Below are 14,724 nucleotides of genomic sequence, written 5' to 3'. Positions count from 1 at the left end.
ACAATATCTAGATGTCGCTGCATATTTACCCGGCTTTCCCCTCTGTACTGTGTATCCTCTGCCTGAAGAGTGGTGTGTAACTCAGAAAGTTTGCATCCACCAAATGAAAAGATTGTTTGTTGCCCTACCTCTATTTTACATCCTATCAATTTCATTTTGGAATGCCCTTACTTGTAGTTCAGCAATGTCTGGAGGGCCGCAAATCCCATTGGCCATGCTGGCTGGGACTGATAGAAGCTGGAGTCCAGAGCCCCCTAGAGGGCCACAAAGGTTAGCCACCCTAGCCATAGACATGGGTGGGCCAAAGTTCCCAAGAACTCTGGAGCTCGTTCCACAAGCCCAAGGGAGATTTAAGAATAATTTCTCTACATGCTGTATGGCAAGTTGCTTTGGAAACTGAGAAGAATGTCAACAGTATGCTGACATTTATGCTGTATGGCAAGTTGCTTTGGAAACTGAGAAGAATGTCAACAGTAGCTTTTGACATGACATTGGGGCCTGCAGTTTATAAAATTGGCAGGGTGTGTGTGTTAAAATATTCCACTGGGCTCATATAAGCCCCTTGGCACAAACCTAAGGGCCACCTTGAATCCCAGTCCAGTTTTTGTACTGCTCCGTGCAATCTTTTGTGGCACAGGTTCTTGCCTTCTTCACCATCCTCTTCCACCCAGCCCAGTGTCTTTTGCTCAAATATAAGCATTAAATTGGAACTAGCAGCAGTGCAGGTAAAATAAAAAACAAGAGCCAACAACAGATAGCTACATAATTATGCTGCCTCCCAAACCCTCACGCAAATGCAAATGCAAACACACACACACACACACACACAAAGTGAGAATTTGGCAACATTTTCAGCTGCAGAAGGGCAACATAGTGACAAGAAACAGACTTAAGGTGCAAGGTTAAATGCTCCAAAATGCGTATTCAAATATCTTATTGGTAGCCTTGCAACGCCCCCAAAGTGGACACAGTCTGTGGTACAAAAGAAAGAATGCCACCTCCTGCTATGTGCTCTCGTGGACTATCAAGAGGATATAATATACAGCTTTGCCAAACCTAAGCGGGAATGGAACAGGGAGCCTCCATTACACAGAACATGCAGGAAGATCTAACTCATTAAGTAGAACATCTAAAGGGGGGAGGGGAAATACCCCGAACCCAGAAACTTTGTTCAATAGAGGGTGCAGCAATGACATCATTTACGGCACTTAGTGAAAATTCCGCATGCACCAGGTGGGTGGGAGGGAGAAGTGAAGGATGGGCCAGAAAGCGCTTTGAAACAGGTATGTTTCTTCTAGCTCAACCTTCAGCAACCTTGTGCCTTCTAGATGATTTGCACTCCCCAGGCAACTCAAAGCAGTGTAAAACAACTGGAGAGCACCAGGTTGGCAAAGCCTGCCCTAGCTGCCTGTCTCATTAGGTCATGCCAACACCAATTCATTCAAAGCAGCTACTTAACAGCGGAGTGCAAATATCTGATAACAATTCAAGTCCTGGAGGTTTGTGTTTGTTTTAAAGCAATTTTTTTTAAACAAAGCTGAATATTTCTCAGATTCCCTCCATCTCCCCCACCCCCCAGGTTCTGAAAATGCCCAAGTCATTTTTGCTCAAAACGCTTCTGAATCTTGGACCAAATATTTTAGTTGCAATGCTGGTGACTGAACTTACAAATCCCACTCCAAGCACAGAGACAGAGGCGCAGAGGACATGAAGGGGATGCAAAGAACTCAAAAAGCTGCTTCTATAAATAAAATCATTCTCACTCACAAGCCCAAGTAAGAGGGGGGACTCCCCAACATCTCTTTCTGAAAAACACAGGGCTCATAATCTAGGTTCATGCTGGAAGATGATAATGTGTTTACCCATGCAGGCACTTGGTTAAGAAGATCAGCTTTTCCAGACTGATGCTTTTGCTGACCGGACTCTGCCCAAAGCAAAGCAATTCCCAGCCTTGCGGGATACAAAGCAGCTGAGTGAGAGGAAAAAGGAAACCAGCGGGGAAAGAGAGGAGTCAAAGATCCAAAGAACTGCATAACTCACTGTGTGCAGCCAATAGTGCATTGGACTTGTGCTTCAAAAACCAGTAAGCAGGCACACATCTTCCCAAGTAAAGCAGGTGAACCATTCTGGAACCTGGGGAAATGCTAAAAGCCAGTTGTGATATGAAGTGGAGATCTGATGCTCAAGGTCAGAAATCTCAGCAGCTGCACACAAGCATTCCTACAGCAGTTCTTTGGGACCAGGCTAAAGAATATGAGCCATAATGCCCAAGTAATGTAAAACACAACAGTGCTCCATTCTGTGGCCCATTTTTTTTGTTTTTTGCATAGCATTATGCAACCCATTATGATGGGTTAACATTCTGCCCCCAAAATGGCAATTGGAGAGAGAAGGGGATGGGATGGAGGAGTGAAAATAAAAAGGATGGGATACCTGACTTGACACTTGATGCTTGAGTGGTAAAATCAGTATTGCCTCACAAGCTGCAAAGAATATGCTTTAACAGGGTGTGCCTATAAAGAGAGTGGCATGGCTGCACAGGTTCAACCTTCCTTTTTTTAAAAAAAAGATTTTGGCAGTTTAAGATAATAATCTGAAAAGACAATGTGGCTTGAGTATAGGTGACATTTCCTTCTCTCACCACATGCCTGCTTTTGTACTAAAATGGCAAGAATGTGTCCGTAACAGAATATGACAGAGAACCTCCAGCCTTGAAAGCACAAGTAGCTTCTTGTAGGAAGTTTGAAATTCATCATCACGGGGGGACAGAATAGATTTGTCTTGTGAATACGAACTATGTCTACATAGATAGAGCAAAGTGCATGATGTTGTTGTTCTGATCCAAGGAAGAGCCAAGTGGGTTTTTGTTTATTTGCATGGGGGAGGGGGGTTGGCAGCAGAAACCATCAGGGCAGTTTTGAGAACATGCTGGACCTAAAACTATTATAAAACTGTAAAGGAAAAATAGAATGAAACTTTAGAAATAAAAGATTTTGTGGATTGCAGCTCAATTAATGGAAAAGCAGCCAGCCTCTCGCTAATCTCTATCACTTGCCTTTTAGTACACATGCTGCCAAAGCAAGCAAAAATCTCTTAACACAACCCACCACATATGCTATAGGAAAACTCCAAAGTATGAGGTGGCTGCTGGGGGAATATTGTGATGTAAATGCTGAGAAGATATAAGTGATTTGAGTAAGTTTTGGCAATAAGACTTGGCACCGTATAAAAATAACACTTGGTAATAAAAAATTTCACCGGCATATAAAAAAAAGTCAGGACATCAATTGATAATGGAGTTTCTTGTTTGTGCTCATGGGGCAGGCAAAAACATTCTTCTTCTTGCAAAACCCCGTTTGTTAGAAATGTAGTTTTTAAATTAAATTTTTTTAAAAAAAATTCCACTCAAGAAATACATCAAGAACAATTAAATCAACATCAAATAAAAACAAAAGAACAAAAACAGGTTTTATCAGCAGCTCTCCAAATTCATATGTCATGTTAAAAGTGCACAGAATTTTAACCCATCGTGAGGCTGTGAGGCTAACATGAAAATGAAAGCTTTGTGTGAACATTTAAAAAAAAAAAGAACTCCTAATACCTTCAAGATGGAGATTTTTTTGGACCACCACCGAGACAAGAGTATCCTTGGTTTGCTTTTCTGTTCCTTTGAAAGGTGAACGAACATCAACATTTTGCAGCATTGCAGTAAGGCACTCGCCCACATTTGAGTATGTGACTGCTGCATTAAAAGGGCAGCAGCTATCCCACTTTTAAACAGGCGGAAGACAAGTTTCCTTTTCGGCATTGTGGTAAGTGCTGGGGGTGCCTTACATTATTATTATTTATTATTATTATTATTTTATTTATTTATTATTATTATATATAAAGGGGAGAAAATTTCTTCATAGGGAAGGGTAAGAGTGTTAAAATTAATCTATAAACTACTGGCTTTTTCTTCTTCTTCACCAATTAAAGCATCTTGTATCCTAAAATATTAGTTTTTATAAATCTAGTCATCTGTTTTAAGGCTCTACAAATCCCATTTCCCCCACCCATCCCAAACAATAACAAACAAAAATCTTACCAGCGTTTGGATTTGGCATTGGAGAACCAAAAAAGTTATTTCACAGTCGAGATAGTCTAATATTGCGCCCCCCCCCCGCCCCATCCCAATAGTGAAAACCGTTTTGTTTTTTTCTTAACAGGAAGTCAGATCTCTTCCATGGTTTAAATACTTAGTGTGTTTGGTCAGGTAACTAGAAAGCCTGAAAAACAAAGACTACAAAGGTGTGTTCAACCGGTTAAGTGGCTCTCCTGCATTCATTCCAGAGGATGCTGGTTTCCTGCCTCCAACGCCATCTGCGCCCTGCAGTGATTTCTCATTGGATGCCCATAAGGTGCTCCCAATGCTTCCTCTTTTTAAATTATGGCTCCTACAAATCTGAAAGCTTTCTGGAGTGAGGTAAAAAAAGTTATACTTTCAAGCAAAGTACATGGTACGTAAAGTGTCCTGATGAACTTGTACGGCCTTGGCGAGGGCCTGAGGGTCTCGACCATTACTCTGGCCAGATATGTGACTGCCTTCTCCGCTGAAAGTGGAAGAAACGGGGTATGGGAGGGAAAGAGAACAAAGCATTAGTTGTCTACATATAAAACCACTACTTATGAATTGCTTCCATTCTGGGTAAGAAGCCTGCAAGCAAATCCGTATTGCCCTAGCAGAAAACTGTCTTAGGTAAAGGTAAAGGTACCCCTGACCATTAGGTCCAGTTACGGACGACTCTGGGGTTGCGGTGCTCATCTCGCTCTATAGGCCGAGGGAGCCGGTGTTTGTCCACAGACAGCTTCCGGGTCATGTGGCCAGCATAACTAAGCCGCTTCTGGCGAACTAGAGCAGCACACGAAAACACCGTTTACCTTCCCACTGGAGCAGTACCTATTTATCTACCTAGCAGGCCCACAGATTCTCTACCCTGCCCTTTTCTCAACAAAGCCTAAGGACCCTATCCAGTGCTAGTTCTTCTCAAGAGTGGATCCATGAAATTAATACACAGGACTAGCTCAGGCCCATTAATTTCTATGGATCTCCTCTGCAAAGAACTAGCAATGCATATAACCCTAGGTATGTGTAACTGAAATAATCCTATGCACTTCCCTTGTTTCCCTCTTCTGCCTCCCACTTCCCCTCCCCTTCTTCAGTTGTTTTTAGATGGCAACCCCATTTGAGCAGTGACCTGCCCTCTTGTGCTTCGTAAAGCACCATGCCTATTGGTGGTATAATGTGACAATCAACCCATCAGGGACTCCACAAATGGGATGTACCTGACATACAAATCTGTTCCTTCAGAACTGAAGACACACATTCAAACCCAGGTGTCATTGGGGTTCCACCACACAGTGATGATGGTGAAGGAAAAGAAGATACCATAGAGCCACATAACTACTGTAGTCCATCCTGCTCCAAAGATGGAAACAAACAAGTAGAGGTACTACATGTGCAGATACCCAGCTGCTCACCTGTCATGCTCTTTGTCCACAAGGTGATATCGCGCCCGAAATGCCACCAAGCGGGCATAGTATGCTGGTGCTGGGATAGAGACTGAGCGAGTGCAGCGTACGTAAGTGTGGCAAAGCTGGTAGGTGAGAATCTGAAGCTCATCCGCTGTAAACCGGTTGTCATCCCAAAGAACGTAATAATGGGAAGGTCTGCTTGTACCCTGGATGGGAAGAAGAACTGGACTCAGTGGGGTACACAGGGAGGAATGATGATACCTTCCTAAGTGCAGTGGAAAGATGGTCCATCTACAGGGATAGTGGCTAACCTTTTCGGTCCAAAGGCTGCATGCCAGCGTTGGCCATGGCAAAAGCAGCCAATGCACACTCCATCTGGTCCATGGGTTCACCACCCCTGTGCTAGGTGGCCTTAGACAAGACCCCCCCCCCCAGCTTCCAATCCCCATTAGCATTATGGATATAGTAATATCAACATCTTGCCAGAGTGTCGTATGGATTACTGGGCTAACATGAAGTGCTTTGTGCATTCAAGAACCTCTAGGTAAATTCCAACCACCACTATGGTGACCCACAAAACCCAGAGGCCACCGTCTCAACTTGGTCCCTTTGTTTTAATCTTCCCTTGTAGTCAACTCCATGTAACAGAACAAACTGCTGCCTCCTTCCCCAGATCTACAGCCCCATAGAACCTTTGCTTCAGGGAGCCACAATAAGCTGGTGCCCATTCACCAGCTCCTTCCTTGCTATTGCCTCCCTCCGCAAAACGTGAACAGGGATTATAGGGGTAGGAAAACTGAAGTATACTCTGGGATTCTGGCTATTATCTAAATCACCTCCTCTCCTTAAATGAAAAAGAAAGGACATTAATACACAGTACCTGAATGCCAGCATGACTACACAGGTAGAAGTCAAACTCAAATGGATGAGTAATGTTTGTATCCACTGTTGTTCCTGCTGGAATGTTCCCACTTTTACCGATCTGCAGAGTTTATTACAAAGGAAACAAAGGCATAAATGCTGTTAGCAAGAGCAATTGTCTGGGATGTTTAAGCAAGATTCTTAGGGTGGATGCTAAGAAAGACGGGTGTTAAGCAATGCTAAGAAAGAGCAATTGCCTGGGATGCCTCCACAGCCCTTTAGGGATCTCAAGCAAGTTAGTTAGTGAGCTGCTGTGCCAAACAAAATAAAATTTAAAAGAGAAAAATTAAATTAGCTTCAGGCTTTATTAATGCTACAGTGGTACCTCTACTTACGAATAACTCTACTTACGAATGTTTCTACTTACGAATGGAGCTCCGTCCGCCATCTTGGATACAGTTTAGATAGGATTTTTTCTACTTACGAATTTTTAGATAGGGTTGCTTCAACTTACGAATTTTTTCTCCCAATGCATTCCTATGGGATTCAACTTACAATTTTTTTCGACTCACGAATGTGCGTTCGGAACGCATTAAATTCATAAGTAGAGGTACCACTGTATCAGCAATCCCACAATTGCCACTTGTTAGCCTCGCTGAGCTGTGTTTACACAACCAAAAGACCTAATTTGAATCATGCCCCATCACTGATCCTCACCCTCTCATTCTTATCTGCACAGAAGAGGCGAGTGTGGTGTCGTTTCTGTACAACAATGTAAGTAATGCCTGGCTGGTAGTCCTTCTCCAATTTGATGCAAGCGTCACGGATGGCCAGGAGCTCATAATGAAGGATCTAAGAGAAAAGCAGCAACAAAGCTTTAAAAGGTAGAAGGAAAAAGCCATGCTGCCCCCACTTCTGTGTCTAGAAAGATCATCTATTCATTGAGCCATTTATTTTATTATTCTTATTTGCTTCATCATATATATTTTTTAAAAAAAATTTTTAAAAGGTTGAGGCCACCTTAATCCAGGGCGCAATTACAGCTAATTGAAAACTTTTTCACCCACTAAAATGGACTGGAAGTCAATTTAGCACAACTCAACAAAAATAAAGCACTTTGTAAGACAAATGTATGGTTAATTTGCTAAACTGTCTGCCCCAAGTTGTAGGCACATCTACAGGTTTAAGGTGGCTTTAAAGGGGGAGGAGGAGGCAAAAGTAACGAAGAAAGAGAGGCCTATCAACAGCTATTAATACCTAAATGGACCCTCCTGAAACATTTACTCCTGAAAATCAGTAGCTGTTGCCCTTGTGCCCTGCCTCTGGGTCTCCCATAAGCCAGGGCTGGGAAATTTGGGGCCCTTTAGATGTTGTTGGTCTCCAGATTCCATCAACCCCAGCCACCAAGACCAATGGGATAATGGAAGTTATGGCTGTAAACAAAACCATAATCACCATCATCTGCAGGGCTACAGGTCCCCCAGACCTAGACTAAATGGACCTTTATTTATTTCATAAAATTTAAACACCACTTGATTGTAAAACAATCTTAAAGCAATTTACAAAAATCCAGTTAGTCAAATTCAACAGAGCATATCTACCACTCAAGCTCATCTTAAACTGGGCAATTCCTAACCTGTACCCACTGCAAACCTCTGTCCTTTCCGCCTAATGTGAACCGAAGCTTCCTGCGCAGGATCCATTCCCGCTGGTACTACTGAGGAAAAGAGGACCCCTCACCTGTGGGAGCTGTCCCTCCGGCACTCCATCACGGTAGAAGATGATGCGGGTGGGTTTGAAGCGAGTGGACTTGTAAAACTGGATGAGGAGCTCTCTCACCATGTACGACAGGTCCTCTATGATCTCCTGCCGGGGCCGCTGAACCCGCACAGTGGCACAGTAACGGCTTGGGTGGGCATCCATACTGCCCACCACCTGCAGCCCATAAAGAGCAAAAGTGTGAAACTTGCACGCCACTGAAACTGAGAATTGTTGTTATTATTATTTTTAAGAACTTCGCCCTGTATTATTTCTGTCAGGCTTGGGTGCGGGTACAGGGAGCAATCCTGATGAAAGTGAAGGACTGTCAACTGGTTAAGACAAATGGGAGAGAACAGGTTGAAGACAACACTGCCTCTCCCTATGCTAGGGGAATGAAGAGGCAACTCCCTAGACATCTGTGCTAGGCTACATGGACACAAGGCAAATGTACCTATGTGAGCCTCTCACTGTAATCCATCCTGAATGAGCGGGTTGGTGCACAACTGACATGGTGGCCAAGTGCTCCAGACAGGCAAACAGAACAATGTCTTATACCGAACCGAAGCTATGGTCCATCTAGCTCAGTATTGTGTACACCGATTGGCAATGGTTTTCCAGGGTTTCAGGCAGACTTCCCTGGAGACTGAAACTGGGACTTTCTGCACACAAAGCATGTGTTCTGTCTCTGAACTATGGGCTCTTCCCTTCCTGATGGTCTGGGGCCGAGCCAGCCTATTACACACCACAACATTTGAGAGGTAAAACTTACAGCTGTTATGGAAGGCTTCTTTCCATCGCCTGCTGGGGGATGAGTCACATCAGCTCCAAGGAATATGACTGGCTGTTGAAAGACAGCAGATCTGGGAACAAGATTGAGTAGAAGATATAATACCAGAGGTTTTTTTTTAAACAACAACAACAACAAGCATTTTGTGGGGAACACTCTTCTACAAAAGCTAGCTGTCCAATGTTTTGTAGCTAAAGCAAGTTACTTCCTTCTGTTAAAACAAGTTACTAACAAGCAATATAATCAGAGTTACATGCTTTTATCTCCCCAGTCTCCTCCCCAAAATTCCAAGCTCAGTCCCAAAGAACTCCTCCTGAAAGTGTGTTCAACAGGCTCCCTTGCTGGCGATTTTCCTCTGCCAAGAGAAATCTTGATATTTTCAGTAAGCTCTTCCTCTGGGCTGACTTACTGTGTTCTAAACTGCCCACATTACTTCTTAATATATTTCTTTATTCATATTCATTAAAAAAAAACCAAAGTAACAGCTGGAGACAAAAACAATGAGAAATCTGATAAAAAAGCTCTCATAAAGTATTCAGTGTAGCCGTATAACTGGATGAATTTTTAAACCATGAAACATTTCAGGTGAGTCTTTTATTACTGCTTAATTGTAGACTTATGGTTTTGTAGTAACTTTGCATTTTTTAAAAAATGTGGACTGTAAGCTTGCTTTACAATCTAGATTTTTTAAATTAAAAAATGCAAAGCGCTGGGGAAATGGTGGAGTGTGTCGCCTATAAAATATTGGAATCCAATTTCTCAGTTCAACAGGGAGGTTCTTCAGATGCAAATTACAGTGGAACCTCGGTTTATGAACACCTCGGTTTACGAATTTTCGGTTTACGAATGATTGTAACCCGGAAGTAAGTAAACCGAGGTTTCCGAGGCCTATGGAGGCCTCCACGGAGGCATCGGAGCGAAGGCCCGGCCTCCACGAAGGCATCGGACGCTCTGGTGCCTTCACGGAGGCCGGGCCTTTGCTCCGATGCGAAGGCCCGGCCTCCAGGAGGCATCGGAGCGAAGGCATTGTGATTGTGTAAGAGGACCCTGAGCCCCCATCCAAACAATGACTATCATCAGCCCAGGTAAGAATCAATCCAGTAAATATGATCAGTATTCATTGTTGTTGTTGTTGTTGTTGTCCATCCACAAAGAATACACAAGTGATTTAAGTCCCCCACTATCCCTGTAGATGGACCATCTTTAAGTCCGTGGAACAACGGAACAACAGTGTAGCTTACATAAATTACGTGTGTTACATAATTTCACCACAGTGGTTGTGGAGATGAACAGCATAGTTTGGGGTGGAATACAAATGACAGAACAGAAACAGAGCTGCATGCAACCAATACAGGACAAAATGGAAAGCAATACCTTCTTACATCCCTAATCATGTGTTCTTGTTCAGTTATGGCAGGTAGCAGGGTGTGCTTGTGAGCTACAACATTACTGGGGGTGTGTGGGTGGGGGTGTTCAAGTGATGCTGCTTCCCTTCCACCCCACTTGTCAAACATACCGCTGGTGAGGCACCAGGATGTTGTTGATCCCGCCGAGCTTGACATTGATCTTGAGGCAGAGGTTGGAAAGAGTCTGTGGCGATGTCTTCACAACATTCTTGACCTGCACGCACTGGGTAGCCATCCCCAGGAGCGTGTCCCCCACACGCTTTACCTCCGCTGCAGACAGAAGAGTTAAAGCCTGTTAAAGCAACAGGCACCTTGCGGCTTCTTGAAAAGGATAGCAGGAACATATTTGGGGAAGGTTTCCATTTGATATGTGGAGGGATAAGGCAATAGCTTTAAGAGAGGTTGAGAATTCCAGAGCTGATTTAAAGCATGCAAAAATATTCCATGGTTTGTAGACCTCCGTGCACTGTATCGCTTCAAACTACATGCAGTGCAGGGGGGCAAATGCCACATATCTTAAATTTCCTTTTTTTTCCATCTTGAAAATATGCTCCTAAAATCTGCAACTACAGAGGCTGGATTACCGTAATAAACTATGTGGGGCTGACCTTGAAGACAGTCCAGAAACTCAACTAGTGCAGCAACTAGCAACTAGTGCTAACAGAGACAGAAGAGCAGCCCTGCGGCATCAAGCCAAAGGACTACGAGGTCCAGCATCCTGTTCTCACACTGGCCAACCAGATGCCTGTGAGAAACCTGCATGCTTTCTCATAACATGATATGCAGCCAATGGGAACAAGAAAAAGAAAGCTCTTCACCACTTCCTGTACACTTTGCTTTAGGAACACAGGAAGCTTATATCAAGTGAAACCATCTGGCTCAGTATTGTCTATACTGACTAGCATCTCTTCAAACTGTGCCTGGAGATGTTGCAGTTGAACCTGGCACTTTTTCATTCTACCACTGAGCCACAGCTCTCCCCGAGAGGTGGGATCTATGGCATCTGTTCTGAAACAACATAATTGGCTCCCTGTCCACTTCCAGGCTCAGTTCAAAGCGGGGATGCTTATCTACACAGTATGAGACCCAGATACTGGTTGGATCTTCTTCTCCCATACTCCCATGGATGTCCAATTTAAGTACGGCAGTCAGCAGAAGCCCTGGAGAGTACCTTTTCAATGGTGGCAACCTTGCCTGTGAAATTGCTACCTGAGGAAGCCTTGTCTGGCTCCTACTTTATTATTGTCCCTTCTCAGGCTTTCAAAAAGCTTTTACAGTTTTTAAGCTATCCTAGGTTTCTACTTTTATTGGAGGCAGTTTGTTTGTTTGTTTGTTTGTTTGTTTGTCACGTCCCTGCTGCACTAACTTTCTATGTTCAAAGGCATAGTTTGTCCTTTAAAAAGAAATGTAGTAGTAGTAGTAGTAGTAGTATTTACATTTGTTTACTGTCCTTCTTTCAAAAACCACAGGGCAACCAAAGCAGTTTCTGTGCCAAAATCGCTCCTAAACACCAATTAAAACAGATCTAGAAAATCAGCTTCCTCCAAGAGCGCCCAGATCTGGTCTGCAACCACCCACTCAAAAACCTTGTCCGAGAAGGGGAGCTTAGGAACTGGAAGTGTTGGATTATTAAGGGTTCAATGGACAGAAACTCCCTTTTGTCCTCCCTCCTCCTAGCAACTCCCTCCTTTCCTGTTAACATACCATACACCGGCGTCTTCCCTGGCAGGATGACTATGATGAGCTGGAGCCCCGAATAGGTGTTCTTAAGGTGACGGAACATGGGCTCCACACTGTCCGCACCTTGTGCATATTTGCAGAAACACGGCTGGCCCTGGATTGGCATCCCTGCATCCTTGGAGATCTTGCGTAGCTGGTCTGTAAAGTTCCTACGGCACAGGGGGGAAAGAAAATGAGGTTTGGAAGGAGGATGCAGGAAGAGGTTTTTTATGACTGGTTATCCCTCTACCAAGAAGTGCAGTTGCATAGGATGGGGTTGGAAAACCCATGGCCCTCCCAACTCCCATTAGTCCCAGCCAGCAGAGCCAACACTCAAGAAAGATGGGAGCTGCAGTCTAGAGGGCCACAGGTTTCTCATTAATGCACTGAGGGGTGTGTTGGGTCCAGGACGGAGAACCTAGCCCAGGGGACTAAAAATCCATCTCAAAAGTCTGCTAGTTGTCCCTAAGCCCACAGGAAGCAGTGAATGCCCTCCAGTTGTTGTTGTTTTTACTACAACTCCCATCAACCCTGACCACTGGCTACTCTGGCTGGAGCTAATGGGAGTCCAACAGCATTGGGAGGAGAACCTGTGGCCCACCCAGGCATGAAGGAACCATCTCCCAGCAATCACCCATAGCCCTGGATGGGAGTGACAACCCTGCAATACCCAGGTTCTACAGCAGATGAGGAACTGCTGGCAGCTTCTCAGCACCAGTTTTCCAGGAGCATCCCCCCAAAAAAACTGCCACACACATTTTGAAGGAGGTGGGCTACCAGAATACATTATGCTGTTGCTTCAAGATCTGATCCAGCTCCCTATTAGAAATCTAGGAAGCTGCCTTATACCAAGATGAGCCACTGACCCATCGAATTCAGTACCACCTACACCTTTCGACTCTTAACTGGAGGTGCCAGAGATTGAAACTGGGTCCTTTTGCTTGCAAAGAATGACTCCAAGCCATGGCCCTTCTATAGCCCCGTCCAGTTCCCCACACCCACAAACATAGCACTCACTTACTTCAGAACTTCTTCCCTGCATTGCTTCTGGGGGGCGAAACAGGCTATGGCCCAGACTTTGATCTCAATGCCATTGTAGAACTGCTTCCCCCTCATGTCCCATACCCCCTGGTTGGGTGTGGCGATGGCACGGTTCTGCGGGAAAAGAAAATGGGTTGGTCTTTCAAAATAAACACCACCTACCAGGGGAGATTGGGAATCATTGCCAGTCAATGGGAGGGGGGGCTGGGGTTCATCTGGCATCAATATCCAAACTTAACTGTTTATTAAAACCTAAGAAAAGCCTGCTGAATCAGGCCAGTGGTCTATACAGTCCAGCATCCTGTTTTCACAGTGGCCAATCAGATGCCTGTGGGAAGCCTACAAGGTGGGCCTAAGTGCAACAGCGCTCTGCCCAACTGCGACTCCCAGCAACTGGTAAATGAGAGGCATACTGCCACTGACAGGAGAGGCGGCATATAGCCATTGTGGTTAGCAGCTTGCGCTCCATGCATTTGTCTGATCCTCTCTCAAAGCCATCCAAATTGGTGGCCACCCCCACAAATCAATAAAAATAATAAAAATAAACCAGTTTCCCTATCAAAAACAGCTCTGAATTCAAACACTTAAAACTATTTAAAAACACCAAAACATAATGCGCAACACCTGCCCTCAGAAGACCCTGCCGCAATCGTCAGTTAGCAGCCAAAGGCTTCTCTAAACAAAGAAAGTTATTTCCCTGCCAGCAAAAGGGAAGCAAAGCGGGACCGGCCTAGATTCCCCTAGAAGGGAGCTCCACAATCCACTGCAAGCAGCCCCTGAGAAGGCCCTCTCTTGTGCCCTTGCCTGTGGTGGGACAGATATACTTTTGTTCTGTAAGCCATCTTGAAAGGATTTCATCCGTAAAAGATCATAGCCATAAAATCATAGAATTGTGGAGCTGGAAGGGACTACAAGGGTCACCTAGTCCAGCCCCCCCCCCCCCCCGCAATGCAGAAATCTTTTGCCCGATGTGGGGCTCAAAGCCACAATTCTGAGAATTAAATACAATTTATATGGTGACTGGTGGCTTTGAGGAAGAGGTGCCAAAATGTCAATTCCTTAGATATTACTACTGCTCAGTTACTCTAAGCGAATCTGCCACACACACCCCAGAGCACTTGAGAGACCCTTGGATGCTTACCCGTCCTCCATACTGTAAAATTGGGGCTGGCAGGACACGCCCAGTCACTTCAGTCATGTCATCCTTCACCTTTATGCCAAACTCCTGTATGTATGGATCCAGGTTATAACTGGCGTTCTTCATCTGAAAAACAAAGATAGTTACATTTTACTGAGTGCTTCACTTTCTGCATCAACTTTCCCCTTGCTGTGCTTTATGCTGCTCTAAGTCGGCTTTTTGCTGTTCTTTCTGCTTTGGTGTTTATGTTTTGTTTTAAGGGCTCCTTCTGAAAACAGAATTTCCTGTTTTATGGTCTATGTCCATGGTGGAGAGCTGAAGCTTGGTTCCTCAGCTGCCCCACCCACCACAGGTCAACTCTGATATCAGGTGACTACTTCAAAGGGGATAACTCAGCTCCACTCAGCTGATTGGTACCAAGAGTGCACCCTCCAAAGTGCTTGTTCTCAGTGCTCATCAGCTGATCGGTGCCAAGAGAAAGCCCCATCAGCTGCACT

General features: G+C 44.6%; 1 protein-coding gene across 2 annotated transcripts in view; it reads right to left on the bottom strand.

Moving 5' to 3' along the window:
• Positions 1 to 533: 533 nt before the first annotated feature.
• LOC118086560 (protein argonaute-1) overlaps positions 534 to 14,724 on the bottom strand; it is a 46,893-nt gene continuing 32,702 nt past the window's right edge. For both annotated transcript variants that reach the window (XM_035118315.2, XM_060275816.1), the window contains 10 exons: positions 14,231 to 14,353; positions 13,070 to 13,203; positions 12,034 to 12,218; positions 10,440 to 10,599; positions 8,906 to 8,996; positions 8,116 to 8,310; positions 7,093 to 7,227; positions 6,395 to 6,496; positions 5,521 to 5,720; positions 534 to 4,592 (listed from right to left, as the gene is read on the bottom strand). In XM_035118315.2, the coding sequence (XP_034974206.1) occupies positions 4,484 to 4,592; positions 5,521 to 5,720; positions 6,395 to 6,496; positions 7,093 to 7,227; positions 8,116 to 8,310; positions 8,906 to 8,996; positions 10,440 to 10,599; positions 12,034 to 12,218; positions 13,070 to 13,203; positions 14,231 to 14,353 (1,434 nt within the window). In that variant the 3' untranslated portion in view covers positions 534 to 4,483. The remainder of the gene's footprint in view (positions 4,593 to 5,520; positions 5,721 to 6,394; positions 6,497 to 7,092; positions 7,228 to 8,115; positions 8,311 to 8,905; positions 8,997 to 10,439; positions 10,600 to 12,033; positions 12,219 to 13,069; positions 13,204 to 14,230; positions 14,354 to 14,724) is intronic.

Source organism: Zootoca vivipara, chromosome 6, assembly GCF_963506605.1.
Source record: "Zootoca vivipara chromosome 6, rZooViv1.1, whole genome shotgun sequence".
Classification (NCBI taxonomy): Eukaryota; Metazoa; Chordata; class Lepidosauria; order Squamata; family Lacertidae; genus Zootoca; species Zootoca vivipara.
The sequence above is the reverse complement of the archived record's forward strand: the minus strand, read 5'-3'. Positions and strand labels throughout refer to the sequence as shown.